General features: G+C 39.4%; 1 protein-coding gene across 7 annotated transcripts in view; it reads left to right on the forward strand.

The window, feature by feature from the left end:
• Positions 1-27,830, forward strand: part of WDFY4 (WDFY family member 4) — a 175,037-nt gene that overhangs the window by 38,282 nt on the left and 108,925 nt on the right. For 5 of the 7 annotated variants that reach the window (XR_005266603.2, XR_005266604.2, XM_072039558.1 and 2 more), the window contains exons 2-13: positions 1,681-1,848; positions 7,980-8,144; positions 12,826-13,087; positions 17,277-17,391; positions 17,991-18,094; positions 19,500-19,646; positions 20,271-20,460; positions 20,977-21,166; positions 22,855-23,015; positions 23,389-23,841; positions 25,457-25,561; positions 26,409-26,599. Coding sequence is in view for 5 of the 7 variants with exons in the window: in XM_072039558.1 (XP_071895659.1) it covers positions 12,827-13,087; positions 17,277-17,391; positions 17,991-18,094; positions 19,500-19,646; positions 20,271-20,460; positions 20,977-21,166; positions 22,855-23,015; positions 23,389-23,841; positions 25,457-25,561; positions 26,409-26,599 (1,917 nt within the window). In the remaining 2 variants the exon portion in view is untranslated. Of the gene's footprint in view, positions 1-1,680; positions 1,849-2,505; positions 2,779-7,979; positions 8,145-12,825; positions 13,088-17,276; positions 17,392-17,960; positions 18,095-19,499; positions 19,647-20,270; positions 20,461-20,976; positions 21,167-22,854; positions 23,016-23,388; positions 23,842-25,456; positions 25,562-26,408; positions 26,600-27,830 lie in introns of those variants that run through there. The other 2 variants (XM_072039559.1, XM_013102123.3) reach the window with 2 other exon arrangements.

Below are 27,830 nucleotides of genomic sequence, written 5' to 3' on the forward strand. Positions count from 1 at the left end.
ATATTTTAGACACTGGGGACTGAGGCTGGCATCTTCAGAAATATGTCTCTTCCTGCTGTCTCAGGAAAAAACGTACTCATTTAGTCTGATCTGATGCAAAATAAAACTAGGGTAAAAACTGGAGGTTAGGTGAAAAATGATAGGAGTTAAAAATTTCAGAAGTGATGTTATTTTAACACTGACAATTTTTTTCTATTTCAAAAAAAAAAAAAAGCAGAAGGAGAGAAAATAACTAAATTAAAATTGAATTGTAAATACTAATGACTTCTGGACTTGGGTCTTGGAGGCCAGATAGTTTCTTTGGCTCTGTCACTGGGTGGCAACTTGGCCCTGGTTATGTCACTTCAGTTATTAATGTCTCTGTTTTCCATCCTGTAAAATAGAGACTATAATATTGACCACTCAGATGATAATTTTGTAGAGATGTATGGAAATAAAATGCACTATAAAATAGATTTAAAACAAGTAGTTTTACTTACTAAGCAAAACTGTGACCTGAATTTTTTTTTTTTCCTGTAAATTCGTTTGGATCAAAATGTAACTGAAAAATGTTAAACACTTTTTTTTTTTTTTTTTAAATAACAATACCAGCATTTCCATGGGGGAACAATCATTTAGCGGTCATGTTCTTATAAAATCAGCATTCAGTTTAAAGCAGATACAATCCTAGTAAAAGTGCTCTTAATTTTGATAATCAACACCACCTTTTCAATGATTCTTGTTTCCTGGAAGATGACATTTACATCCTTCCTTTCCCTTCCCCAATATCAATATATGGAACATGCCTATTTGAACTACTCCTACCCAGCTGTGTATTTACACAAATACCTTCTCAAATATGATCTCATGTGCTGGTTGTCCATATTTACAGACTCTCAGCAGCTGCAGTGTACTGAGTCTGCAGAGAGATACCACAATTGAATATCAGAAATATTGCAGCACCAAAAAAAAAAAAAAAAAGGTTCTAAATCCTTATGAAGACAGTTCCTAAGCTAGTGTTACTGCAGGGAATTTACAGCTTGGAAAGTAATAACGCTGAAGAAAAAATATCATTGGATTTATAGAAACAGAACTGTGTGAATAGGATTTTTTTTCTTTAAGAACAACAAAATAACCTCCCAAAAATGTGACTATGATTTAACACCCCCCAAATGACATTTATCTCTGGATATTCTTTTTGTTTGTTTTGTTTGTGATGCTTTAATCAGCATCTTACTTACATTTAATCACCTTACTTACATTTTTGTTCAACGTTTAAATGCAAGTTGCCTTTTCAAAACGATGTCAACTAGGTTTGCTCCAAAAGTATTGGGGAAAAAATAAAAATAAATAATAGTAATAGGAAAAAAAATCTTCCTTTACACGTCCCTGCTTTTTTTCTTCTGAAACTATTTGCCAAGTTGACCAAGTTTACAAGCAATTTCCTACCCACACCAAGCTCCATTCTTTGTTCATAATCCTTTATTTGCTCTGCTACATGCTGACAGCTTCTGTGCCCCTAGAATGGGAGGGTCAAAACAGACCACTGTGTTCCAAGTGGCTTCTCTGCTGGGTGCCCAACCAAAATGTGTCTATTCCAGAAGCTCGAAATGTAATTCTATAAAAGTTCAAATTGCTGAAAGTATATACAGGAACGAAAGTAATAATATTTTGTTCTATGATGTACTCTCCTTATTTAAGACGGACTGGGGAAAACCAATGGGAGCTCCAGGCTTTCTGTGGCATCAGACCTCGAGAGCCCTTCTGCTGTGCTGCCACCTGGTGACACTTGGAGGCGAAGGTGCCAACACATGAAATGCTCTGAATGCAGGCTGCTGATGCTACCTACCTCTGAGACACAGCAAACAGGTAATGTCTGGAGCTGGGGTGGGGGCTAAAAGGCTGCAAGATATAGTTTCATATTTGTGGTCTGCATGGATAGAATAGCTGTGGGGTAAAGGAAGAGCTCTGAATATCTCTTACAGGCATGCTTGTATGGGGGAAAGACAGGCTGAATTTTTCATCTTTATTCTTTTCTCACTTAAGCAACAATTAAGAAATAAAATAAATATAAAAGTTCAATGGAAATGATTTCAAATAGAAAGAAAATTTACCACTAGAGCCTGGCCTGACCACGTGAAATATTTAATCATACGCTTGTCATCCGTGCATTCAGGAAGGCTCTTCAGATGAATCCCACCTCTGAGCTACATCTCCAACTGTGGAGAATGAAACACAAGCCACGGGACTGACTTTTTTTTTGTAAAGATGCTGGTAACTCTCTCACTGCTCTGAGCATAGGCTCTGGTACTAGTTTGTTGCTATGTAATTGACATGATGGAGACATAAACCTTGTAGATTACCCTCTGAATGCATGTTTATCCCACATTCTCATGAGGTGGACCAAAGAACTTTCTGCTTCCTTCACGAGGCAACTACACTTCCCTCTAAGCTTGTTGTAGTGAGTGACTGAGCTACAAAACAATGGTGTAAGTTTCACTTCAAGACTGGTCTCTTTTTGTGCAGCTTAAAAACCCTAAATACTGAGTAAGTCTTCTTAGACCTCCATGTGAGCCCTGCCATTCACATCCATCTGCTCACAAAGAGGCAATAACTTCAAGCAGAGGCATCCCAAGACCCAGTGTCTGGACTGGCATCCTAACACACAGACATCCAGAAATAATTTTATGGATTGTCAGCTCTGAGCCACTGCTCTCCAGCCCTGGGATAGCAGTGCAGCAAAAGGGATTCCTATCTAACAAGCAGCTGCTGAGGAGCCTGATGCACTTCCTTTTTCTGGTGAGACTCTCTGCAAGGTAACTGATTTTACCAGTTCCTCCTCTACTCCATGTGGTAGCAGCCTCTGCTGCAAATTTGTAAGCTGTACTTTCAAGGTCTGAATACACTAAGCTGACAAGTGATTGTGCAGCTAATGATGAGCTTTTTATTGTTCAACTTTTCTCTTTAACAAAGTATTTCGATATGTTCAGGACGAGGGTTTAATTTCAGTTCTAATATATATATATATATATATATATTTTTTTTTTTTTTCTGAGCAGCAGCAGCAATTTTATGCATTCTTATAGGTTAAGCTCCTAGCAGAAAAGAAACTAATAATGTATTATCTGGCTGTAAGTTAAACAGAGTTTTTGTTTGTTTGTTTTTCCCCTTTTATTTACTAGCCTAGAACAATCATCTGAACACCATAAAAGCAGTCCTTTCCTAGGAAAAGATGAAAACAGTTCCCAAGGACCTACTCAGTTTCAAGAATTGTTTTTAGCAAAGGAATATCAGATAGCAAACCTACTGCTTATATCAGTTTGTCCTCGTTGTTTCTGCTCAAAATTTTTTATGACACTGAAATCTAGCAATTGGGTACAATTGCAGTGTTCCGCAAATACTAACACTAAGTAAGAAGTGGAGAAGGTACATGAGTCTAGTTCAGAGAGCTAGAAGAATGTAGAAAAGCCAGGTTTGCCCATTTATAGGGTCTGAGGGCTTGTTAAGCATGCTTATTAGTTATTTGAAGGTACCTGAGTAGTTATTGCTGTGGGATAGCTGCCTTCCTGGATATATGCAGAGTCCCTCTGGGAGTGCAGCTTACAGGAGAGCAAGGTCAGGAGCAGGAATTTATAAATAGAACTGGGAGCTAAAAAGAAAAAAAAAAAAAGGTTGTTAGTACGGGATACATCAGAGATGTAAAATATCTGCTTTCACATATGCTTTGCATGAATTTTGTTTAATTGGTTTAGCCTAAACTTCAGGCTCCCTATTTCTTCCGACAATAAAGAGTTACTGCAGGCTGTGCAAGCTAAAAATCCTTGCTTGAGAGCAAATGGAGGTATTAAAAAGGAAGAAAATATTTCTAAGACTTTGAGAAAGTGGTGTTTGCTAGAGGTTTTGGTGCTGATTCTCCAGACTGAGATAAGTAAATCTTCCTGGAAAGCAGCTCTTGGTCAATATGTTTATGTAATTATATCTTGTGCTTTTGACTGAGTCTGAGAGTGTTGTTTTCTGATGAGTGCTGTGTGTTCAAGTCTACCTTTATATTTTGTAGATGTTTTACTGCAGAATGTCTGCATCATGATCTATTAATTCAAATACTCCTGAAAACAATGAATTCCTTTATATCATGTAGTAGAATGTTGAGCTGAGGTACAGGAAGGGGGGAAATGGTATGCCGTTATACGTTCCATTAGGCTTTCAACTTCCTCAATCTCAGTAGATGAATATGCATGCCTTCCAGTGTGAATATCATGTGTTTAGCCAAGCCACCTTAAAAATTTTCATGCACAATGTATTTCTGGTCAGTAGGTGACATTTAGTGTAAATAACAACTTCCAGAGGAACTTTCAGATTTGATCCTTTTTTCTTCTGGGGAAAAAAAAAAAAAAAAAAAAAAAAAAAGGTTTTAACTTTTTGTTACAAAATATTTTCTAAATGTGGCTGGTTTTTCTTTTCTTTTTTCTTTTTTTTTTTATTTTTTTTTTTTTTATTTTTTTCTCTTTAGAAGTTGCTATTGTTTTACTGACTGGAATAGCTGGAATAATTTTGGTGGTGTATAGTTAAGGACAGGATTAAAATATTAGAGTTTCAATTTGTATTTCTGGACTTATAGTCCACTGATATTTCCTTCATGACCATTCCTGACTCCTTTTAAAGAAGCCACAAAAAATAACTAAGAAAAGGGGGACTTTAAAAGCAGCAGCCTTGAACTTTTTCTGTAAAGGTTCATAGGAAACTACTTCAGAATTTCACAACTTGAAAAAGACTGAAAACCACTACTCTAGTCTGATGTATAAGACCCAGCCTATTGGATTTACTTTGGTTCATTCTTGTTGAAACAAAAACATATAAACATGACAGTTTGATTTAAGGACTCTTGTTGATGGAGGGAATTTTGTACCAATTACCAGTGAAACCCTTTGAAACAACAGAATTTCATATATTTCATATCCATGTTGTGGATATTATCCATGTCACAACACCACCCCTCCAAATCTTATTGCTGCCAAGATCCAGCCTGTGTGCTGGGAGGCCCAGAGGGTGGCTCATGGACCCCCTAGATGTCTAGGGAAGAAAATGGACACCTTTTGTGAGAGGAGTCTGGAGCATTACTTCAGCAAGTTGCTGCTTCTGATCATCATGGTGTCAGCATAGTTAGTGGTGTAGTGGCATCTCTGAACTCAAAGCAAGTGTGCTCAGCTCAGAGAGGTACAGGGTGGCCACATGCAGAGGACAGCTGCCTGGCAGCAACACGTTGCTACCACCTTTATGGCTTCATCAGCATTAGCTCCATTTACCTTAATCCTGAACTTCAGCTACCCGTGCAGGCACACAAATATGCAAACTACTGTCTGCGTAGCACGGCCCTGCTGATTTCCCCAGGGCTGGTAGCGCGGCCTGCAGCCACAGGTCCCCTCAGGCCCGACTGTGTGCTGCAGTGGGCAAGCCTGAGGGGCAGCTTCCTTCCCCACAGCCCCGGTCATCTCCTGCTGCATGGCAGCTACCACCCAAGGCCTCCCAGGCTTTTGGTCGTCTCTGGGTTTGCTTTTTTTGTGTGTTACCTTTCTCTGTGGTCTCACTGACATCTTCTGTCACTGAAGAGAGGAGAATTTGTGAATGTGAAGCAGAAAATGTTGCCTGTACTGCACAGGCATGGAACAGGGTTTTTCCTCTTGTGTTTGGAGGCAGGAAGAGTGAAGAGAAGTTTCATGTGAATTGGTGTAAAGGATGTTATTCGGTGCTGTAAGACAGGTGGGTCTGGTAGTTATCCACAGACCTTTGCCTTAGATCGCCCGGTGCTGCTTAGTGTTACTGCGAAGGTATGTGATAGGAAGGAGCTAGCAGTGAGATGACAGCCAGGGGAGAATTTCCTTTTGTAAAGAAAAACTTTTTTTGGGGTCTGTTTTAATACAGCTAACTGTTCCTTTTTGTAGAACTGAGAGGCCTGCTTTCTGGCATGCTGAATGGGCTCAGGAAATGTTCAGAGAGAATTTGGTCTTGTGAGGCCGTCCCGGATTATACAGACTTTGGTGCTTGTACATGTGTGGGGAAGCTGTTATCTAGGTGACTTTCTTGACAGTGCTGGGTGTGAAGTGCAGAACTTCTTGAAAAAGAATGTCCCTATTATCTAACTGTCAGTCTCCCAAAGCGTACTAATTCTGGATCAGATCAACTGGACAGAGGGAAGGCTTAAGAAAGGTAGTTCCTCTTCTTCCTTGTGGGTGAAGGCATGGTGCAATGGGGTATAAATGTAAATGGTCCAAACTGACAAGGGAAGTTGTGGGGCCGTGACCTACTACATTAGTTATTAGCTTGTCTTTATTTCTTGAGTTATTTTTACTACAGATAATTTGGTTATAGCTGTTCTGCTCCAGTGAAGCAGAGATGGAACAGGAGGGCGTGTTGAAACTCTCCACTTTCAGCCCCATCAGCAGATAGTGCAAAATAAAAAAGAAATGATGATTCCTATGCTGCGTGAGATAGAAATCTACTAATGACTATGTGGCTGCTTGTGTCCTGAGAGTGTCCATGGAGGGGGCACCACTAGATAGGAGAAGGCTCCTGGGAAATAAAGATCTGTGATCAAACAACATGGAGGCACTGCTGCAAATGATCTCATTTCACAATTGTAAACTGACAATGAAAAGGGAAATGGAGTAGCAGTGGTAACATTTAGGCTTCTTCTAAACTAGAAAGGGGAAAACAGTGTTCTCTCTTGGATGGTATTAATATTCTCTTCAGTGTCTCTGTGCTTGTCATTCATCACCACTGGTTTGGGCTAGATTGCAACTGGGACAGTATTGGCTAATATGTGAACAGCCTAAAGGCAGGAAAACAGTGGATACGTTGGCACAGCCAATGCAGGCTGCATGGGCTTGTGCTCTGCATGTGCTCAGAGCTGCCTGGAAGCCTGTGTGTGCAGCTCTCAGCTGAGCTTTCCAGTAGCCCAATGTCACATTCACTGGAGACACCCCTGTGTGCAGGTGGCTCCAAGTGCGACCTTGTGTCACACAAGGAGATTGAGAACAATCTACTGGGATTATTGTGTGCTAGAAACATCACTGCATTAATGAAGGTCCCCATGTTATATAGTCAATCACTTTTCTGTTGTTGTCATAACCTAACCCTGTCCAACAGTGAAATCAGACCTTTCAGGACCTGGTGCTTCTACCATTGGAACCAGCAGCCTGGGTGCTGCTGTAGTTTAGCTGGAAGAGAAAATTGTTCTTCCTCCTGAATAATTTTTCAGGCATTTGAGAGAAGTAGACACTAACAGAATACTGGTGACTTTAACTATATAGAGGAAAATGCCCTTAGGTTTCTGTAATGCCACAATCCCATTAATGCTCAAGGTCACAGTAGAATTTTCTGGGAGAAACAGTTTAAAACATTCTTATTTTTCCTCTGTATAAAAAGTTTACATCCTCTCCTCTTAAAAAACAATTTTAAAGCCTTTGAGGTATGTCATTGGGAAGAACAAAAAAAGCAAAAAGACAACTGAGAAGTAGTTTTTTCCCACCCCATGGCTAATCAAGACTTCTTTGTTGTCAGTGCAGTTTACAGTGCTCATTTGCCTCTTTGATTAGCTGCCTTAGCCATTTTAGTAGAGAAGTCAAGGGCTTGAATATTTACCTCAGTGTTCAAGTATATTTATTTTAAGGGTACTGCATTTGAGGAAGGACTCCAGTTGTTGACAGTACTTTTTGCATATGTTGCACAGAGTGTGAGCTTTGTGGTGCTGTATTCCTGTAGTGGTTTGGTAAAACCTTAAACTTAGAAACAAAATTAACACCACCACAACACAGACACACTCTTCATTGTGAATATGGTATTGGGAGGTGGGGGAGGAGGGAGAATAACTGGTTACTCTTTATCCAGACAGAGGAATGCAATGCCTGCCAGGTTTGCGCATCAACTGAATTGTGTTGCTTTGGGAGCTTGGTGGGTCCTGAACACGTGGTTCATTTGCTCTTTTCCACTTCTGCTTTCTTCAGGAAATAAGTGCAGCAGCTAATCAAGTGATTCACAGTGGAAAGTTTAAAGAGCAGAGTGGGAGCTGCTGCATGCACCAAGATGCATAATAAGACAGAAGCAACAAAGCTCAGTTCTCTGGATGTGGCTGTTGACTGCAGGAGGAGCTGCTGAATACAGGAGCCCAGGTATGTCAAGAGATTTTTCTGTGAAAGGGGAAGAAACAGATTTAGCTGTTGAAGGGATCTGCAGCATGATCTGCAATTGGTTTGTTGTGGTAGGATCATTTTCAAACAGCAAAAGCTTCAGTCAAAGCTCACCCTGAAATGCAGCACAAGCAGCACAAGGAGGAAAAAGGAGCAGAGCTGTTTGCTTGTATCTTTTATTCTAGTAATGACAATAGGGTTTATCTATTGCTGCTGCTAGTGGAAACTCATTAGAGTTGGTCCTTATCAATGAGCTGCCATTTTGAGATAATTACCCTGGTCTTATTCTTTTGAGTTTGTACAACTATTTTGTCTGTGACTAACCGGGAATATTCTGTTTACTCTTGGGCTGGGGAGCATTTGCTTCACTGCCAGGAAGACAATACCTTAAAAGTAATCTTTTTGGTATCTGGGCTTCATTTCTCTTGACTTCATTAGTGGCGTATGCAAGTCAGAGAAGAAAATACTTCCAATTAGATATTCAGAAGCTACTTTTTTTAAAGGAGAAAAAATGAAGAGTGGGTATATGAGAGAGGGCTTAAGTCAGTTTTGTATCCACTTTTGAACTTCATGGACGTGCTCTTCAAACAGAAGTAAAGATAAATGCTGTTATGTGTTTGAGACCCAAATAATGATTTTGAGAGGTTGTACTGCACAGAAAGGCGTTTTACAACTTAATATACTCAAAACTAAAAATAAGCTTAAGCAAATTACATTCTAGCATAAATTAAGGAAATTCCTTTGGCAGCAATAGTGTCATACCTTCTTGAAACAAGCTGAAATGATACCTATTGCTGAAAAAGTAAGGACTGTGTGCTACTGAAATACAACTTGTTCTTTGAACAGCTTTCAACTTTCTCTAAGCTGACAAGTATTTTAAAACCCCTTTGTATATTACTTTTTGACAGTGCTTGGTTCAAGTCATCAATCAGATTAGGCCCCCATTGTATGAAATGCTGGGCCAAAATTTATGAAGAGTGAATTCCTTCCCAAGGAAGGAGTTAAAATTACAATTAAAAGGACCTGGCAATGATGGGTAGGAAAATGATAGATTGAGGGACAGAGGTAAAATAGTAGATAGACAGTCTGGCACAGTGTTCTGTTTCTGAGGAACTGTTGTTGGTGCCTGTAAGGACAGAATAGTGTGAGCCACAAAAAAGGAGGTTGCGGCTGAATTCAGGGTCAACTAGAATTTGTGGGATAAACCAGTTCATACAAGAAAGGAGATGCCTTCCACTGCTTGGATCATATAACATCAGAGAGCCTTCTGATGTTACTTTACCTGGGGGGTACAGGAATCCTTGTTTTAAGCATTTCAAATATTTGACTGGCATGACTGTTTAATGAACAGGCATATCTTGGCTGCCAAGAAGGAGAAGGTGATATTAAGAGTCATCACCCAGTGGATTTTTGGGGCGCTGTGAGCTGTGCATTTCTGATGGGTACCAGGGTCCAGGGTTTTAAATTACCATTTATTTATTTATTTTATTTATTTATTTTCAGACACTTACTATAAAAAGTGGACCAAACTCTGAAATTTGGTATCAGGTCTTACTGTGTTTTGCTTAACTGTCCTAGTATGAGACCCTTCTCAGATAACAAATATTTTTTAATGTTTAAGGATACTTCTTGATTTGGTGCAATTTGGGATTTTTGTAGCACTATGGGATTATTCTTTAGATTTCTGGCAGAGACAAAAACTAAGGTAAATATAAGTAATGCTGAAGTAAAAATGAGTCTTTACAAAAATCATGCTTGTTCAACCATTAAGCTTTTAATATCAACATTATCTCTCTACCAGCTTTGGTCAAGCCTTTCTTCCCTTTTATCCTATCAGTCTGAAAAGGCATAACCACAGTGTCGTGTGATTTCATACAATATTCATTTAGACCAAAAGGGAAAATACATGAGTAAGTTCAACTTCCTCTCTGTTACCTGACATCACTTTCTGAATGATAGCATTATGTTTCTTTTATATATTTTCACTTTTGGGTCTTTTTTTGTTACTATTTAGTATGTAAACTTCACTTTTTCTATTATTGTGGTATTTATAACATAACCAAAACTGAAGTAGGCAATTTTAAGATTTAAGATGAGGATCAGTAGAAATGGTTGGATGTAGCAGAGAGTCAACAGATTAGACCTTTTCAAAATATCTAAGTTATTCTTAGTACCACAGATATGTGAGTCTCAAATCCTGTGATATGTTGATGGATCCAGAAGAACAATTTTCCTCCAAGAGGAATAGAAAACACAAAGGATTTAGAAGCCCAAATGAAACTGTAGATCCAAGCAAACGCTATTAGGAGGCAGAACATGCAAAGTAGAAAGTGCAAGTGGAGAAAACAGAATAACACTAGGGGTCTGATGTTTAGTTTAATGTGCCTCTTGTAGTCTGAACAGTTGGAGTAAATAAGGAGGCAAATTGTGACCCTCATTTTGCCATTACATAGCTTTATAGTCTGAAAATGTTTTGAGTGACCAGCCCTGCTTGTCTTTGCTGTGCAATCAGCAAGAAAGCCTGCAAAGTAAATTATGAATAGAAAGAGAAAATTGGTAACTACTTTTGCCTTCGTTCAAGCTGTTCCACTGATTGCTCAGTTGATGGCCTTCTGATGGTCACTGTAGGCACTGCATTTCACTTCTGTGCCTCAGTTTCACCATCTGTAAAATGTCTGCCTCTGTCATGGATTTTGAGCTTATACAAATGATCAAGGTAAATCTAGACAGTAGGAGTGTGGGTAACTTGTTCCTTAGCATTGCTTCAGGTTTAGCACGGTAGTTTCCACAGCAAGATACTTCCCTTAGGAAAGAGGATTGTGTCATTGGGGATGTGAGAGCAGCCTCCTTGAAAAAGTGACTGAACTATGCTATCACTGACTCCTAGAACAGCACCTAGGCTTTTTCAGTACATGGTACAGCTTTGTGATGACTGAAGTGGGCTGAAATCCTATACAAGGGCAAAGGATAACATATGACAAATGTCTCTCCCACACAGTCATGAGGAACACTGTCTTCCTGTTTACTCAGTGCTGGCACAGTCGTCATACTTTTTCTGCTCGCAAAACTGTGTTGTATTGACACAGACAATTAAGGAAAACAACAGCAGTGAAACAAACTGTTCTTGAGGTTGGAAGCTCCAGATTGATACCCTTGGAGACTGATTCAAATCTCGTAGACCCTCCATCTCCTAGTGAAGGATGGTGTATGGGCTATGGTAGTTACCCTTCTCTGTACTGTGAAGGATCAGCATTTGGATCCAAGCATAGGTGTCTTCTGGGACCATCAGCCTGCTGCAGGTGGTGTGCTGCCCAGTGACAAGATAGTGTCACCTTCTTCATCTCTGCAGCTCAGAGCTGCTGCATGTGTGTGGAAGTGAAACAGGTTTATCTGGCTTGGAGTGGGTAGGGTGCAAGCAGCAAGCAAACTGTGTAGCTGATTGATGGCTAAGGAAGAGAATCCCAAATATACTATCACTGTTGGCTCGTAATTTCTAAACAAGGCTAATAAGAGTCCATTTTTATTTCAAGGGGTGTATAAATGGACAATGCAGGAGAACTGACTCAGTTTTTGAATTACATTGCTTTTTGTCATTTTTTATTGACAATCTACAGTGTTAAGCAAAAAGCCACTATACATAGAGAACCTATCTCCTAGGAAAAGGTGTATGCTGTTTTTCTTTGAGAGAGTGTTAATGATTGGTTAAAGATTCTTCTAGGCTCTTAAAAGATGATCAATTTGTCAAGTAAAGCAATGGAGCCTGTTCCTCCTTGTTGACAGCTGCCTCACTGCCTCCACACTGTAATAGTTTGTGTCATATCCCTCAATTTTGAGCAGTCAGTGTCCTAGACAGCACACAGTATATGGCTGATTTTGGTTGAAACTGGAGAAGCCTAACTTCCACTCACACAAACATGAAAGGTTGTGACAGCTCTGGGTAGCGGGGTGAGCTCACAGAAGGCTCTGACAAAGGTGTAGAGTTGCTGTGGGTTCAAGGCTGAATCATTGACCTTCCAAAAGACTATGGGTAAAAACAGATCTGGAAGATAGATGAGAGGACTTGGGGTTGAGATAAGGTTATTAGAGGGATTCCTTTACCTACAGCACAAGATGGACCAATTGTAGGTCAAATTTAATGAACAACCAGTATTCCCAGCTGATGTTTCATCCTTGCTCAAGGTGGGGGATACGTCAGACACACAGCTTAGTTTAGCATTCACACTTAACGAAATACATAACCTGGATCTTGAATAGTGCTCTTCTGTTGCAAATCTGATGATGGTAATAGTTATGATTTTTCTTTTATAGTTGAGGCAACAGAAGAAATGAGAAAATCTGACTCTGTTAAAGTTGGGGCTAGAATCCAGATTTCCTGCCTGGTTTATCATTTTGTCCTTCCAAAGCCCAGATGAGTTGTGTAGAAAATCAAAGAGCTCTCTCTTATGAAACATGCATACATATGATTGCAAGGTAGGAATGCTGTTTTCCAGGAGCAGAGCTCTTAGCCATTAGAAGTGGAAAAGAATTAGTGACAGCAAGCCTATAAGCTTCCCAACTCCAATAGTTAAGACTGTCAATGTTTGGTTTGACAGGACAATGGGGTGGTATGGGTTGATGACAGCTGTAACTAACACAGTATCTTTAACTTAATTTCTGATTTCAGCATGGACAAAGCAACTGAGCACATGGGGCAGCTGGAGGATTCACCTGGCAAAGCAGAACAGCAGGAGCAAAGCCCTGGTGATGTAGACAAAGCAGAAGTACTGGGACAGCCTGTGCACAGCAAGGACGAGCTGCCCCAGAGTCATACTCTCCAGTGGGAGACTCTAGGCAGACAGTTTGTAGAATATGAGCAGGTGGCTCCATTTCTCATCCCAGAGGAGCAACAGAGAAGACTGCTGGACTTTCTTCCTCTCTTCCTAAAGGTTTGTTCTCTGTATTGCCTTTGGTGCAGATGCCACGGCCATGCATTTGATTTTTCTGTTGCTCTGTGTTGAGTGGTCACCCTAACTGCCAGTGGAGTTGATTAGTACCTGATCTCTTTGGCTATGAGGTGGGCACTTTTATTCCCCTGGAAGCCTAAGGAAACAGTTTCTTGTCCACCTCTCCTCTAACTAACCTGCAATCTTAGCACAAGAAAAGAATATAGGGGAGCACTGCTTTATTTATGTGAATGGCTAAATTCTACCCATTGTGTCAAGGAATATGCTGGTGATAGAAGCATGTTTCAAAGTGAGTACCCTGTGAAGAGGTTACTTCATGTCACCCTACACTATTTTATTTACTTAGTTGAGACTGGGCGCAGTTTCAGTTTGGGGAAAATGTGGTTGTGACATGCTGCTAGCTAGGGTAAATGCAGGGGTATGGTGTGGAAGATGAAATTTTGGGGTTAATGACAGTGCAGATGTCTAATTCCAGTCCTTCAGAAAGGAGCTGTCCCAGGTGGTTGTACTGGGTCTGGGGAAACTGCAGCCCGTGAGGAGAGGAAGGTCACACTGTGGATGAGATAGTTCAGGAGTAGAACGCTAGTTAACAGGCTGCCCTGCTGCATTCCCTACAGCTCCTATCAGACAATGATTTCAGAGATGGCCGTATTGAAACGTGAACCTGGAAGAGTCCTGTGATGAATGGGAGTCTTGAGGGTTGATTTTGTTTGAGTGCATGAAAAATATAGGGAGCTGTTTGAGTGGATCGTACAGTGGCAGAATGGCAGAGCATAATCCTGAGAGATGCAGAAAACCTGGCCTATACTTAAATGTTTTCTCACCATATAGTACAGTAGGATTGTCTTTCTCCTTAATTACCTAGGGTATTTCTGGGTGTAGAATCTGAGTTTTTACACACCCGCTATGTAAATCTTTCAGAAAGATTATTATTATTATTTTTTGTGTGTGTGTGCGAAACCATATTTTAATTATGGCATATTTTATCTGTCTGTACTTGTGAGTTTTTGGTTCATGGATGACCAAACTCAGACCCATCAATTCCCTACCTATCTGAGACAGTTTTCTGAAAAGGTAGTAAGTAGGTGAGAAAAAATATTGTTGGACATGGTCACTCTATGTGGAAGCATTATGGGACACAAAAAGGGACCCTGTAGTACAAGGAATGTATTGAAATATGTGAGTGAGGAACTCACTGCACTCAGTTCTGTGAAATCTTTGGTGTCCATAACAGTAAAGAAATAACTTCCAGATAGTCAAAGCATTTCACTCAGCACGATGAAGCATGAACCTGTGAAGCTTAAACAGAACTTTCCCTGCAGGACACAGGGTTTCAAAACTGCTGTAGATGCTGGTGCCAGTTAACAGTACTGAAGCAGGTAACCCTTTGGTGTCAGTGTGATGCAAACAAATCAAGTGCAGTTCAAGTTGCAGGTAGGGTCTGGCAAAACCTATGGCAAAGGCCTTGCTATATCTGAGTGCAAGCTTGCCCTGGTCCAAGGCACAACACACTTGTGACACTTGAGAAATAAACTTCAGTACCTGTGAGTCAGGACAGCAATTTCTCAGGAGGCAGGCTAAATGTTGCCAAGGCACTGGCAATTTTGTGCATACAAAAATCCATCTGTGCTTCCCTTCTGCAGGGCTGAACTTCACATGTTTTAGGGTTGTAAGAAATGATTTCTTGAAATGCAGTAATGATTTTGAATTCCTAAAGGATACCATGGCTACAGATTATATTCAAAACGGATGTGCAGCTTAATGCTTGCTTTTGTGCTTTATGAGAGGGATTTTTGCCTTCCCTTTTCTCAAGTTTTTTAACAGCAGAGCTTTGTGCTGTTTTGTAGTCTTTTAAGTTCAGATGTATGGCTAGAGCATTTTGTCCTTGCATCATTGATTTAGGAGTACATTGTTGAAAATCTGGTCCATTACCTTTGAGTCATCATGTCTTTCCCCATACAAATTTACTACCTTCACGTAAGAGCTTCCTGCTTTGTGTGAAGCCCCTGGTGTGGCCTGGGCAAACGCATCTTTGTTCAAATTGTATTTGCTGTAAAGTCCTTAGTTGTATCAACTACCCTGCTTCCTTGTATTTAACAGGGGATTGTGCAAGTCCTCCTTCTCCCTTGAGGATTTTCATTTGTCTTTCTTTCCTTGTTGGATCATGCAGGTGCCAATGCATCTCTGTCTCCATCTGAGAGCTTTGGCTCTTGCTGGGCCGGCTGGAAAGAGGGCCCTAGTCAGGAGCCAGTTGAGATGCGGGGGCTCATTGCTCCCTGACACTCCTTGATGCAGAAGGAAAAAGTGTAGGAGGAAAATGTTAGCTATCAGTTTGTGATCTAGGCATAGGCTGGGAGTGATTTTAATGTGACATCTGGTGCCTCTTGGTTCCTCAGAAAGCATCAGAATGTTCTATTCAATAGATGGCTTTTGAGCTAGCATCTCTCCATAAAGCATTGCTCAAACCTCAGAGGGAAGTGTCATCCCCCTTAACACTGAAGCAGTCTGTTACTCAGCATAGGCAATTCTAATGTAGTGCTCTGTGTAAAACAGTTGGGAGTTTCAGTGTGTTGCTGCCTGTTCCCCCTGCCCCTGAGTAGGAAGGACAGATGGTAACAGCAGACAAGGAACTTGTGGCAGAATCTTAAACATCTAGAAACAGCCAAGCTTAAGAGGAAGAACAGATTAGATTGACACCGCATTATTTGAGTTTCCCCAGAAGGCAGGCATTCTGGGATGGAGTCAGGTTGAGCTTCTTCCAGATACAGATCTTTATAGGCTCAAAGACCAATATGGAACTGATTGGGCCTGTTTTTAGAGGAGAGCATTTTCTAGAGGTTAGTGTCTGACTCCCACAGGATGATCACCCAGGAAATTAAATTGGAACATGAGTGGCCTTCTCTGTAATGACACAAGCTTACTGAGCTTTTACACAATGACAGTAGCATTGCGCTGACCCTTTGATTAATTAATATTGTTGGTTGATTTAAAATGAATGTATTTTAAAATGAATAGGATATATTTGAGAAAAGGAAAGTTTGTCAGACTTGGAGCAGGGAACCATCAAGTCTTGCTACTGTTCTTGTTGTCAGTTTTGCATTGAATTGTTCTTCTGTACTTGAACAAGTAATTTATAAACTAGTTTATAAATTTGCTTCTCTTGGCTAGCTAAATGTTTAGGGCAATACCTGGCTGCTTAGGAGAGCTTTATTATGGTGTAGGGTGGGGATTATTTAGAAATCCTGGGCTGGTAAATGTTTACTGTCAAAATCTTCAACATCTCAGAAGAACATCTTTTCCTATAACAGAATTGAGCTATACTCATGATATAACTGGCTTGTGAAGTTGCAAGGTCATAGCCATAGAATTGTAAGGCAGAAACTTTATACATGCACTAAAAAAGCAAAACATAAAAGAAGTGATGGATTTTATTTTTGTTGTTGTTGTTGTTGTTCTGTGATTTTTCTAAATTTTTTGACCTTAAAGAAACATTTCAGTTTCAGGTAAATCTTGCCAGTATACTGCTGCCTGCATGCAGTAGTTGCTTATTATCATGGTTTCTGTGTGACAGATCTGTTGCAGTGCTCCATGAGAGCTGCAGTTCCAACCTCATTTCAGTTTCTAAGTAGCTGAGACTGTGCAATGACTTACTGAACAGAGAAAATGCAATTTTTATTTTGTTTTTATTTCTGAAAAATATTTTTTATCTTTTTGCTTATGACTGTCTTTAGTTTTGGGAAAACAATTTTTGGAGAAAGATATTCTTTTACTTAAATTTTTGGGCAACTCTAACACTAATCTCTTTAAGGTACAGACTGCTGTATTATTTTAAAATGGGCTAGCATGCATTTTGTTACAAATATTGGCACAGAGGCAGTGACAGACATCTAAGCTGTTTTGATTATATCCATTGGAGAAAATAATGTAAATGCTGTCTGGCCAGGTGCATTACATGAGTCAAATGTTGCCTGTTCCAGGTTGACTTCTGTATCTGTAGGGTCAGACTTCTGCTAGTCCATTAAACAGCATTTGCCAGACAACACTGTCTGGGGAGGGACTTTTGAAGGGAAATGTTAACTTTAGGTTTATGTATATTTATTACTACTTCTAAATCCACCAAACACATGCTGTATCAGAAACTTTTAAACAGTTTTTCACACTTGGATTTCAGGCCTGGGAACAGTCTGCTGGAGTAATTGTATTCCCCAACATTCAGCTGTTAGCCAGTGAAATTTCCAAGCTTCTGACCAAGGAGATTAAGAAGAATCTCAATGGCAAGCCTGCAGGTAACGATCCCATAGCATTTCTACTGGGCATTTGCTGTTATTCAGCTGTCCTCTATGCTATGTTACACACTTTGCATGAGGGAAATAAAGAGAATAGAAAATATTGAGCATACATGTAGCATGCCGGATCTTCTACCAGCGCTAGCCCACACCTATTAGGTGTGACTGTGCTGAAGATCTGGACTTGTATGCCACACCAAACTTTATTTTGGAGCTTGTAGGTAGAAATGTATAGCACTGCAGCTATGCAGTAAAAGAGTAGGCTACACTTAATATTCTGAAGAGCTTTCTTTAATGGGAAATGTAGGCCAGTCCCATTTGGCTTTCCTGGTGCCTTTTGTACACTCTTTGCACTGGTCAGTTGGCAAACTTCATGAACTGAGACGATATTCCCAGTGCAGCTTGTCAGTTTATGAAAAGTAGTTTACATGAACTGGCCTGAGCCTGTTGTTGGATCAAAATCCTTTCATGTTTTTCCATTCACCTCTGAGTTTTTGCTAGTGTAATTTTGTAAAATGCGTCAGATCTGTTAAGAAAGGATCAATGCAATGTTTTCACCTTTCATTAAGGAATTGAAGTTTAATGTTTTGTGGTAACAGAGGAAGCTCGGCTGGCTTTGGAGCAATTGCTGCAACAGAAAGGGGAAGTAGAAGATGGCTTTTTGCTCCTGAAATCAGTGTATCTACTCTCACAGACTGATGTGGTAAGAGAAATAATTACAAAGGGTTTGTTTTGCTTTAATTTTATTTTTATTTTTATTTTTTAGTTCTGAGAGACTTGGTAACCACCCCAACAGTGGAACATCTAGGACTTAAAATGTTTGTTTTGTACCCAGTGCTTTATGCATCAGCATGTCCAGGGTATAGTCAGAGAGAGAACATGCTAGCAGGTTTACAGTCCAGGCTTTTCTAAAATAGGGAAGTAAGTGTTCTGTGCTTTCAGATACCCTTTTGTTTTGGTAATCAGACAGCTGTTTTTTTAGTATTTGTCTGATTTTTCTCCATTGTCTATTGCTGCTCTTCAGCCTTTCTTTGTCACTCCAGCTTACATATCAAGGAGATGACTGGTAAGGATCTGTCTGCTGATACTGCAGTGGTTGCATTCTCATTTTGCAGCACTTCAAAGCATTTCAGAGTCTATCTGTATGCCCATCCTCAATGCAGACTGGCACCAGCAGTACCGCCTGCTGGTGATGTGTGAGGGTGCATTTATCCCTGGCATTGAACTGAGCAGTTTGTCTCCTTATTTAGATAAATGAAAACAAAATCTTACTGTTTGCTGCTGGTAGGCATGATCTGTGTCACAGAAAGGAGGTGTATAAAATTTTATATAGTTAGTCACAGTGTGAAGTTTCTTGTTGAGGTTTGTGCTTTTCAGAAATGTTTCTATTTTTTCTAGTACAGACTCACAAAAAAACTTTGTATCACAAACCCCACTCTTCTTTTTAGTTTGCTAATTTTGAACTTGATTATTGCATGCCAAATGGGCACCCTGGGATGCCACTTCTTTAAGTTGCAAAGAGTCATTAGCAGAGATAGAAGGAAACTAAGTGCTGAGAAACATTGTGAAGAAGCAGTGTGTCTATTTATAAAAGCTATAATTAGAAGTGTTTGTGCACTTACTGAATGAGTTGTAAAAGAAAAGGAATTATAGCTAAGTTGCTGCTATGCTAGGGTCAAGGATGGAATGAAGAACTTATGCTTTTAACATACCAGGCTTCTGTGTTGTCCTGTGAATTAATGATAAAAGAGGTACTGTCTGCCCCTGGATTTACTACTATTGTAGCTGCTAGTTAGTTTGCAGGTTATATGCTTTATCAGCTGTAGGTCTGCTTATGTAGGACACAGTAAGCATCTGTCAAAGCTGTATTTGATCTGGGGTGGGAATTCGTGGGAACAGCTGTGACAATGCACGGTCAGTGTGTTTGCTTCTCCCAAGAGGGTCTCTAGAGCCATGATCTGATTGCCATGCTAGTGTGCCCTTGAGCACTCCTAAGAATAAAATACTTAGGTAGCTGGTTCACCTGTTAAGACTATGCTTGGTGTTTAGAAACATAAGGAAAGTGCAGTCAGCTTCTGGAGGGGCTAATTTTGTTTTTTCTTACTTAGAGAACTTTGAGGAACATCATTGGATCTGGCCTTCCAGCTGCTCTGATGCAGTGCCTGTACCTTTTCTTTACTTTTCCTCTGAAGAAAACCAGTGATGATGGAGAGACAAGTGAGAACGAGACTCAAACTCAGGAGATGCTTGTTAAGGTGAGTTGCCCCTCTGGCAGTTTCTTTGCCCTGAGTGCTCACATTCATTCAGGCTTCAGAATGGAACTGGTGGTTATTCAAATGTCCAAATAAATGAATAAATTAGGACTGAAAAATCACTGAACAAGTATCAGAAGCCTTACAAAACAATCTAGATGATGCAGTTATCTCTTATTTTGTTAAGTGAAACAGCATACTTATATTCAAAAATCAAAAATTTAAAAAAATATCCTAGTGGAAGTTACACTTGTTAATTTCACTGCATGTTATTTTCTGGCATCAGTAGCTAAACTGATTTTTTTTTTCTCCCCCATTTAACTGCTCAAAAATTGATGATGGATAGAAAAACCACTGATTTAGATTTGTTTATTTTTTTTCAGTTTGACCTGGCTCACTGTATCCAGTTTTCATTTCTTAGTTCCTGTGTTTACAAGTTTAGGAGGGCTTTGATACTACAGTACTGTGGTCCCCCTATAAGCTCTGCAGTGACCCCACCCAGAGTTTTGTGCTGCTTTGGTTTTCAGTGGATGAGTACATCTGTGGTCATGTTGGGTTAATGCTGGCCTCTGTCTCCCAGGTATTTGTTGAGTTGTTTACTGTAGCTGATGTTTGTTTTCTTTTCAGATTATGCTTAACATGTATAGAGAGGAACAAGGTGTAGAGGAACTTCTGGCAGCTGATAAGCTTCAGTCATTAATTATAGCAACTGCTTCCCTCTGGGACCAGTGTAACCATTCGTGGAAAGTACCCACAGGCTGTGTGCTGCGAACAATTTCAAAAGCTCAGACCAGAAACAGCATCCTATACCTACAAGGTTTGGTTTAGTAATTTGGCTTCTCTTTCCTTGTGGCTGTCCTGTGAATTAATTGTCAAGAAAATTTTCTCTGGGATAGGTTTTTATCTCTACAGTAGCTGATACTCAGTCAACTGAAAACAATGGGCTCTTAACTGTCCAGACAGGAGCTTTATTTAGTGATGATAGACATCTAGAAACTGAGGATTTCTCCACACACACAAAAAATTACTGGCAAGGGTCCATTCCAGCTGATCACACTCTTGTAGACAAGCATAAAACTTTTTTTTCAGTAATGTGAGGCTCGTCAACATTCGAAATAGAAGGTTGACGGCACTGCCAGAGGAGCATTATCTTTTTTTTGGATGATATCATGATTGGTTGTGAGTTATATTCTCATTTCTTTCTAGACTATTTGTCTAACATTAAAAATTTGTTCCATTTTTGTCAGTAACTTCAAACTTGTTTGACTCTCAGTTCTTAAATACCTGTGTGTTTTTTTGTTTGTTTGTTTGTTTTGTTTTGTTTTCCCTACAGCTGTGGACTGCATTAAAATAGCTATTCAGAATCTCTTTAAACTGGCTGATACACTACCTGCTTGTGATGTGTGTGAAGCTGTTAGTATCATGTTGTGCTTTGTGAAAGATTCCTATCCCATATCATCAGTTTTATTAACAGAGTTTGAAAATAATGATGGCTACCAACTCCTGCTAAAAGTTCTTCTCAGGTAAGTGTAGAAGTTTTTTGTTTATTTCTAGAGGATGGTAAAACTTCATTTTCACAAGGCGTGTTGATCTGCTTTAAAATGTTAGTCATATAAGTAATACTGTGTGGATGCAAAGCCAGTAATAGTCTCTGACATTGAGTCTTTCATTGCTATTTTGGGAGGGGAAGCAGTTCATAACTTCTCCTCCTGAAACCATAACAGAAATTAACTGTAGGAGAAGTTAGTTTACAGGTGGGTAGGGACTTACCGAACAGAAGGCAAGGGTTTTTCATCAGTTATTAGGATTAGAAGGGATCTGGGAGGCTGAGAATCTTAGAACCGTTCTGGTTGGAAAAGACCTCTAAGATCATCTAATCCAACCTTGTTTTAGGTGAAGAGGTGAACTCTTAATCCAGAAATACACTCAGCTAGGGAGTGAAAGCAGATCTCCTTGCAGTGCAGAAGACAAAAATTCACACAATTTTATATCTAAAAAGATTAAGTTCTTCTGAACTGAGATGAATTTGAAAGTATCAGATTAAATTCAAACTAGTCATCCTAATCAAAAGTACAGAGCAGAATCTTTTAGTCTTCTTGTTATTCTTACTGCCTAAACAAGCTGTGAGTTTGCTACGTCAGAACAGAATGTTATACTGTTTCCCCAGAAGTGCTTAGTTTTTTTTCCTTTTTTTCTTTAATACTGTATGAAGAGAGCACTTCCAGATCGTCTCAATACATTGTTTTTTCCATTATGGCTTTGCCTAATCTTGTACGTTTTCTCCAACACTCGAAAGAACTTTGGTCCCTGACCAGAACATCAGGTTTAGGATGTATTTGTAATTTGAATGTAGAGTGTTCATGGATCCAAACTAGGTGGACGTTATTTCTGATGTTTTTTTGCAGGGCAAAAAATTACTGACCTTCCGTTGGAAGAAGCTTTGTCTCTTTTTTTCTGGCAGTGTTTTCTTTAGTTACCATGGAGTGTCTAGCTTTCTCTTCTAAATAAGTTGTGTTGAAAGATGGCTATTTCTGAAGAAAATCTATCCACATAAGGGAAGAAACATATGATCTTTATCAGCAAGGGCTATGACTGTCTCACTCTTTTTTAACTGATAAAACCATGCTGGGGAGACAGAAATAGTATACAGATACTCAGGGCTTCATTTTTTTGTCTCTTCCCAGCAAATACTGGCAGCAAAGGGTAGGCAGAGAACTTTCACTGAACTTTTTCTTTGCCAGATTTCTTATTTTCTGATGCATGGAATTTGTTCTTCAGATAAAGAAAATTCTGTTTACAGAATATTCTTCCCCACCAGGTTACATTCTTCCCTGCTAAAATCGAACGCTAGCATTTTCCCTCACCATTCTTCTCCTTGCTTATAAAACATTGTTTTCTTTCTGAGAGACTTTCCTAACTTCTCGTATCTATTGCTCTGCCACTAACTCATGCCCAGATACTGCAGTTTTCATTAAGATTTAATCCTCTCTATGCGGTATAGAATAGAATGACATGACAAGCAGATGTCTCTGCCCTTTGACAGTTGCTGTCTTAGGTCTAAACTATTACACGTCTTGGGTGACAGCTCAAACTATTTCATTACCTAGGACAGACATGGTATGTTCATGTTTGATTCAGTACGTGCTGCTGTGTCCAAAAAGTTTACATTACTAAGGCATGAACACATGACTGTCCCAACTTTTGTTGCTAGATGTGAGGGGTTGCAGCAAAATGAAGGAGACCCCTATCTGAATGAGATTCTGGACATGCTGACTTGCCTTACAACCTGTGGAAAAACTGAACTGAAAGTTTCTGGCAATATTGTACACCCGCAATTACCACACTTTGATTTTGAACGGACACGGTCTTCTGGTACAGTATATACGTGTTGATATGTAGGTGGATCATTAAAAAAAAAAAGGGGGGGGGGGGAGGATCTGTTCAGCATGCCTCTTAAGAGGGAGGAAATGCTTGAAGTTGTATAAACCTGAGTGTTACCTCCATCAAAATGAACTGACCATATCAGTTGTATGGTCTGGTTGTAGGTTGAGGATGTGGCTCCCAGACACATTCTTTGTATCTGTGATTCCTGTTTCTGGTCTCAGATGTGACTGAATATTAATAGTTAAAGTTCTTTCAGATAAAATCATCATATTAATCATAATGATATAAATAATCATTTAATCATATTTATGATTTAAAAGGATTAAAAAACAAAGGGCTATCTCACCTGTTTCTCTTGCAGGAATGACAGTGAAAAATCTCCAAGCTTTTCAGGTGTTGCAGTCTATTTTTCAGAAAAGCAATGATCAGCACCTTTGTGGAAGAATCTTAGGAGCAATTGGTACCATATGGGCCTGGAACATGGTGAACTTCTTTCTTCTGGAATGGACACTACAACCTATCAACAAGTTTACTGACATAATCCATTTCAAACCACACCCAGTCCAGGTCCAATTTTTCAGACTGGTGGAGTCAATAGTGCTAGACCTGTCCTACATCCCCCATGAAATTTTGAAGAAGGTTCAGTATTTGATAAAGGAAAATGTAGTGCCAATCTGCACTTTAACAGCTCTCCAGTGTCTTCTCAGTATGACCAAGAAGGATCCACTATTTAGCGACATATTCCGGGACTCAGGGTTGTTAGGCCTACTGTTGGCACTTTTGAGGAAGCAAGCCAAGATCCTGAGGAAGTCAGGTACAACTGTCATTTGTGATGACTCCGAGGCAGGCATATCGATAGGAAAGAATACATCTCTTTCTACAATCAATTAAAAAATATACTGAGTAGCTAGATTTCTGTCTGGAAGCCAGCTGGCCTAACTTTAAATTTGAGATGTTTCTGTCATACTAAGCCAGGTCCTCTCTGAATTCTTAGTGAACAGAATGAAACTATAACTATCCTAAACAGCTCATGTACTGTTCTTCACTGATGTACAGTCTATTACTCTGGAAGGGTACCATTCATCCCATATTTCTAAACTGGTCTTGATTTGGGATTCTCTGAGATGACAGCTTGATAGTAGAGGAAGAAAGCTTCCCACAGAACTTAGTTTGTATGAAAACAGCACTTAGTCCTGAGGACTCATTATGGAAGGAGGTTTCTCAAATTTTGGCTGTACAATACTCACTACTATCCATTCTAGTGATACAGGAGATATCTATATCAGACGCTTATATAGTTATATGACAGGAAGGTAATGGTCCATGTGTAGTAACTGTAGGGTACAGCTGACTTACGGTAAAGGCTCACATATTTAAAAGCTTTTTTAAAAATATTTTAAATCATGTTAAAAATGCCTGTGCTGTATGAATTAGGAAATGCCTTTAAATTTCATAATAATAGTCATCTAACTGAGAAGGGACCCAAAGTACTAGGTATAACTTCTGGAGTAGCAAACACAATTGAATAATTTATATATGTTTATTCCAAGCAACAAACAGAATATGAATTGCAACAGAAGTTCCAGTGTGTGGATGCCCATTACCTGCAAGGAAACTCAGCTTTGAGTCCTTGATATCAGAGAGTTAGAATTTTGTATGACAGTATTTAAAGAGTGTCAAGATAAGTTGCCAAGAACGGTTGTATGTATCTTCCATTTATCAGCTGGCTGGTGTATTTTACTGCCTTAGATCACTTAGTGATGAAAATTGTACAGAATGAGTGACTGAATAGCTAGGTAATTTGTAACTTCAGATGAAAAGATGAAGAGGGGCAAGTGGGAACACAATGTGTAAAGGGATCACTGATTCCCTCTCTTGGTTTCTAGAAATGATCTGCAAACTTCAGGGCCTTTAGAGCTTAAAACAAAACCAACCCCCTATCTTACACTGTCTGATTCTGGAAAAGTTTGCCTTTAAACATGCAGACATTTTCTGCTTTGTACTTTTAGTTTAGCTATCTATGTACTATCTGTTGGTCTATTTTTCCACTTCACAGCTCAGAAGCTGTAATGTTCTTTTATTTGTGTGTGCTCCTGCTAGGTATTACTGAACAGGTCACTTTATGTCAGCTATATAAGTGGGAAGTAGAAACATAACTATTACTAGTATTGTCTATAGTTATGCAAGAGTTTGGGATGCAGAGCCTAGAGTCAAATCTGTGTTTCCCAATTCCAGACTAAACCCTGATTGCTAGACAGTGCCCTGGATGTCTTTTGCTGCTCACTTTAGAGCTCAAGTAGTCTGCAAATAATATTTAATTGAACTACAATTTGCTGGAGAATTGGTTTTATTTTTTTAGTTTAAGATAATCTAACTACAGTTAACCACATCTTGTATAAATTTTATTACTACTTCTAATACACTGACAGCTGGAACCCAACTGCCTGCTCCAGAAGAAGGCACTGAGAAGGAATTAAATGCTGTCATGCTGAAGATGGTGGCTGCACTTACTCTGGGGTCTGTAAGGAACACTGGTAAGAAATGACATGACCGCATTGCTTTGGTGATAAATGGCCATGATGCCTCTTCAGGTGCACCAGCAAACTTTCTAGCTTTTGTGCTTCAGTGAGAAGTGTAGGGATGACAGTGTTACACCAGAAATATGGTAAAGATATCCACATTCTCCACAATGAGACTTACCCTGGTAGTTGCGCACTTCCCTCATCATGTGGATGACCCTAAAACATTTAGACAGAAGATGTAAACTTTACTCATGGAAAACAAAATTGTGTGTGAGAGTTTTATGTATTGTTTGTTCATCCATGTTTTCTTCCATGGTGTCTATTATGTGAAATCTTGACGCGATCAGACACATGATGGGTCGCACTCGTACATTCAGTATTGGCACAATTAAGAGAGAGGTTTGTGTGGGGAGTCTTGTGGAACAGTAAAACATAATAATACAGGAGTAAAAAGGATCTTCTGAGTACTGCTATCTGCTCATTTAATTCAGTCTTGAATTCTAGAGTCATCATTTGCAGCATCTTGCATAATGCAAATGTATCATCACAAACTGCCCCAAACAAGTCTCCTTCATAAACTAAAGGAATGTTTAAGCTGAAAACTAATTTTTCAGCACTTTTTCATGCATTATCGAATTGGGAAACTATCATCTCTGATGCTTAGAGACTGTGATCATCCTGTGATTTTATCCCCTCTCGTCCTCTTCAGTTTGTGTCCATTAGCTTAACAATCTTTTCTTTCTTGCCTCTTATGCTGTATTTGTAGAAATTTGGCACTACACACCAACACTGAAAACCTGCTTCTAAAAACTACAAACAAGATACTTTAAGTAACAAATGATACTGTATTTTTCCCCAGTTGTTTTAAAGGACTATGGAATGGTGCCATACATAAAGATATTTTTGGATGATGAGTGCTACAGGAGTGCTACTCTTAGCATCTTGGAGCAGCTATCAGTCATCAACTACGAAGAATATATGAGCATTGTTATTGGAGCCCTCTGTTCTTCTACTCAAGGGGAACTAAATCTGAAACTAGATCTGCTGAAGGTAATTAACATGGATTCCAAGTTGGTTGTTGTTTTCTTGGAAACTGCTTGGCTTGTGGCAAATTGCTCTAGATCTTTCCCCAGCACTGTGTTTTTCCAGGAAGGTAAGTACTGAAGAGGAAGGAACTACGGACCAGTTTTTGATTCTGGTAGATCAAGTGCTTTGACTTTTAGTGGGGGCCATCTGTGTGGTCAGCACCTTCCTTTAGTACCAGACTGAAATACCATGAACTTAAACAGTAACACATGACAGAGAAATGGAGGTGGCAAATATTAAGGCACGGTTGTATGTGCAGTTATATGTAATGTGACAGAGAAAGGGCGAACAAATGTGAATAAAAATGGAGACGTGGAGGGAGGATGTGGGAAGACGTAAAAGAGTAAGATTGGAGGGGGGGCAGGGTAGGCATGAGATGGAATAGCTTGATTCTATGTTCCCAAGGTTGTAGCTTTGCTGTCCTGAATTTGGTAATCTCTTACATACACCAGTGTTAGGGGAAAAACAGAGGTGAGTTCATGGTAAGGGGGATTCTTATGGATGTTTATGGAGAGTCTGATCCATAGGCAACTGAAGCAGGGGAAAGAATCAGTGTGCTTTATTCTGGTTTAGGTCATAAGCATCAAACTGAAAAGCAGCAGTGTTGTAAGAATTAATTTAAAGTTTCATTCTGCCTTCTCTACCAGGTGTGAACAGAATTCATCTTTTAGCACAATATAGCAGCTCTTTTTGTGATAAAATAACCATGTTACTTTAAATTTTGTCACTTTTTATAGCTTTGATTTGAAACAGTAAAGTTTAACAATGTTTGTAGAGAATTTGAGTGCAGTGTCCAAACTAATATGAAAATAAATGCAGCTTTGGTGTCTAATTCTGACAAATGATAACTGTATTAAAACATAATGTAAGCAAATGAATTTATTATCTGCATCCATTGGGACTGTGATTGTGTTATACACAAATTCAGATTGATTTGCTAATATATATTTAGCTGTTAAAGCCTGAGCCCAAATGTAATTAGCACTGCCGTATTCCAGGGTGGCACGTGGACAATTATGAGGAATAACAAATAATGGAATGTGAAATAAATTCTGTTAACGTTAACTGAGTTAGGGGGTTTCCAGCAGACATCAGTTTTATAGATTCAAGACAGAGGAATACTAACTCATAGGCGATTAAATTCTAACTGAGTTAGCGCTGGAGGAAATGTGGTTACTGTTGACCTTCTCTGAAA

This window comes from Anas platyrhynchos, chromosome 6 (genome assembly GCF_047663525.1).
Source record: "Anas platyrhynchos isolate ZD024472 breed Pekin duck chromosome 6, IASCAAS_PekinDuck_T2T, whole genome shotgun sequence".
NCBI lineage: Eukaryota > Metazoa > Chordata > Aves > Anseriformes > Anatidae > Anas > Anas platyrhynchos.